The sequence below is a fragment of the Arachis ipaensis genome, chromosome B09, assembly GCF_000816755.2.
Source record: "Arachis ipaensis cultivar K30076 chromosome B09, Araip1.1, whole genome shotgun sequence".
NCBI lineage: Eukaryota > Viridiplantae > Streptophyta > Magnoliopsida > Fabales > Fabaceae > Arachis > Arachis ipaensis.
In genome coordinates, this window is record NC_029793.2 from 1,227,968 (window position 1) to 1,230,097 (window position 2,130).

The 2,130-nt window shown below is 30.0% G+C and overlaps 1 protein-coding gene across 1 annotated transcript; it reads left to right on the forward strand.

Annotated features, from left to right (window-relative positions):
* Positions 370 to 1,894, forward strand: LOC107616828 (ethylene-responsive transcription factor ERF003-like). Its single transcript, XM_016318744.2, has 2 exons — positions 370 to 615; positions 1,166 to 1,894. The coding sequence occupies exons 1-2, from the start codon at positions 533 to 535 to the stop codon at positions 1,701 to 1,703; spliced, it is 621 nt and encodes a 206-aa protein (XP_016174230.1). The 5' UTR covers positions 370 to 532; the 3' UTR covers positions 1,704 to 1,894.

Genomic DNA, 2,130 nt, shown 5'->3' on the forward strand with positions numbered 1-2,130 from the left:
AAATTTATATATATATATCATGATCATTGATTTTGATATACATATAATATTTTTGAAAATCTAAGTGAATTTGTAATAATCACTATTCCATAGACAGCAAAGGATTAATCTATTAACAACCTTTCACCACTTCATGAAACTATAAAATTACCCCATTTGTAAATTACTACTAAAAGGGAGAATTAGTAATAAGCAACATAAAATAATTAAAGGAGGGTGAAAGTTGAAACATTCTTGTGGTGGGTCCATTCACAAATTGACATTGAAGAAGGCCGCAAGAGAAAAAAAATAATAATAATAATAAAAATAAAAATTTTAAATTTAAGACCCTTTTGTATATAAATAAATCTTATGCCAGCTTAGCTTCTTCACTCCATCACTTCACTTCACTTCACTTAACATCTTCTTCTTCTTCTTCTTTTCTATCTTTCTCTTATTCTCAAAGACACACTTCACAATCTATCACATATAAATTTTGAGTTTCTTTTAATTTTTTTTATTTTCTATTTTATTTTATTTTTATCATCATATCATGGCTAGACCACAACAACGCTATAGAGGTGTTCGCCAGAGGCATTGGGGCTCTTGGGTCTCTGAAATTCGCCACCCTTTATTGTAATTCCACTTTTACCCTTCATCCCCTTAATTAATTCATTATTTTATTATTACTTCTAATAAATGTTATTAGTCTTTCAAGTGTGTTACTTACCACATTGCTACCCCTGTTTCAAATTAGTTGTTAACTTAGATAAAATGGTACATTATTAGAAAATCAATAAAATTTTGATAAAGCATGTATAGTATTATGCAACTAATTAAATTAATGGTTTAATTACTCTGTTGGTCCTTATAGTTTTGTGAAAATTTCAATTAGGTTCCTATACTTTTATTTTTAATTGAGTCTCTGCACTAATTTATTTTTTCAATTAAGTTCCTACACTACACCAATTTTTTTTAGTTGGGTCCCTCTACAATTAAGTCAATTACTACCAAAAGAGACCTAATTGGAAAAAAAAATGGTACAGGAACCAATTAAAAAAAAAAAGTATAGGGACCTGATTGAAAATTTTACGAAACTATAGGGACCAATAGAGTAATTAAACCTTAAATTAATTTGATTTTAATCATTTTACTAAATTTGTTTATTTTTTTGGGGACAATTTAGGAAGACAAGAATATGGCTAGGAACATTTGAAACAGCTGAGGATGCAGCAAGAGCATATGATGAAGCAGCTAGGTTAATGTGTGGACCAAAAGCAAGAACCAATTTCCCATTTAATCCAAATTTGTCACAATCATCATCATCATCTTCTTCTTCTTCTTCTAAGCTACTATCTCCTACTTTGACTGCAAAATTACACAAATGCCACTTGGCTTCCCTTGCCCTTCAAATGTCCAATAACAAGCAAAAAACATCACAACCCAACAAAGATCCTCAACCACCACCACCACCATCATCATCATCAACATCATCAAATAATAGATTCAATACTCAATTCCCAATTGGTGCTGGAACAATTGCATATGAGGAGTTACACTGGCTAGAAGGGAACAATAATTGGGGTGGCATTATTGAAGGACATCAAGTTGAGGTTGCACAACAACAATTTCAGCCAGTTCTTGAAGATGATCACATTGAGCAAATGATACAAGAGTTGCTTGATTGTGGATCAATTGAACTTTGCTCAATTGGGTCAAATTAAATTAATTAGAGGATCTACTATATAATTACCTAGCTAGAACAATATAATATGTAGCATATATAAATGCAATGCAAATTACCACTTTTTTTTTGTGGGGTTCATGTTGTAATAAAAATGACATTATTATTGTAAGGTTTAGTATCATAGAAGAGTCACCATGAGTTTCAATCACTTCTCCAATTAGTGGACAACCATGTGGAACCTCCTAATTTAGCCAATCATGCCAAAAACCCAAATCATGCATATGGTGGACTTTAATGTACACTTAATTATCAAAAGATTACAATTTTTTTAATAAAAATCTAAGTAAAATTAAAAAAAAATGTTTTTTTAATTTATTGATAAAAAATATCTTTTTGGTTATCTACGGTATTTCTAGTATGATAGGCCAAAGACTAATTTTTTGTGAATCTAACTCCATTTAATG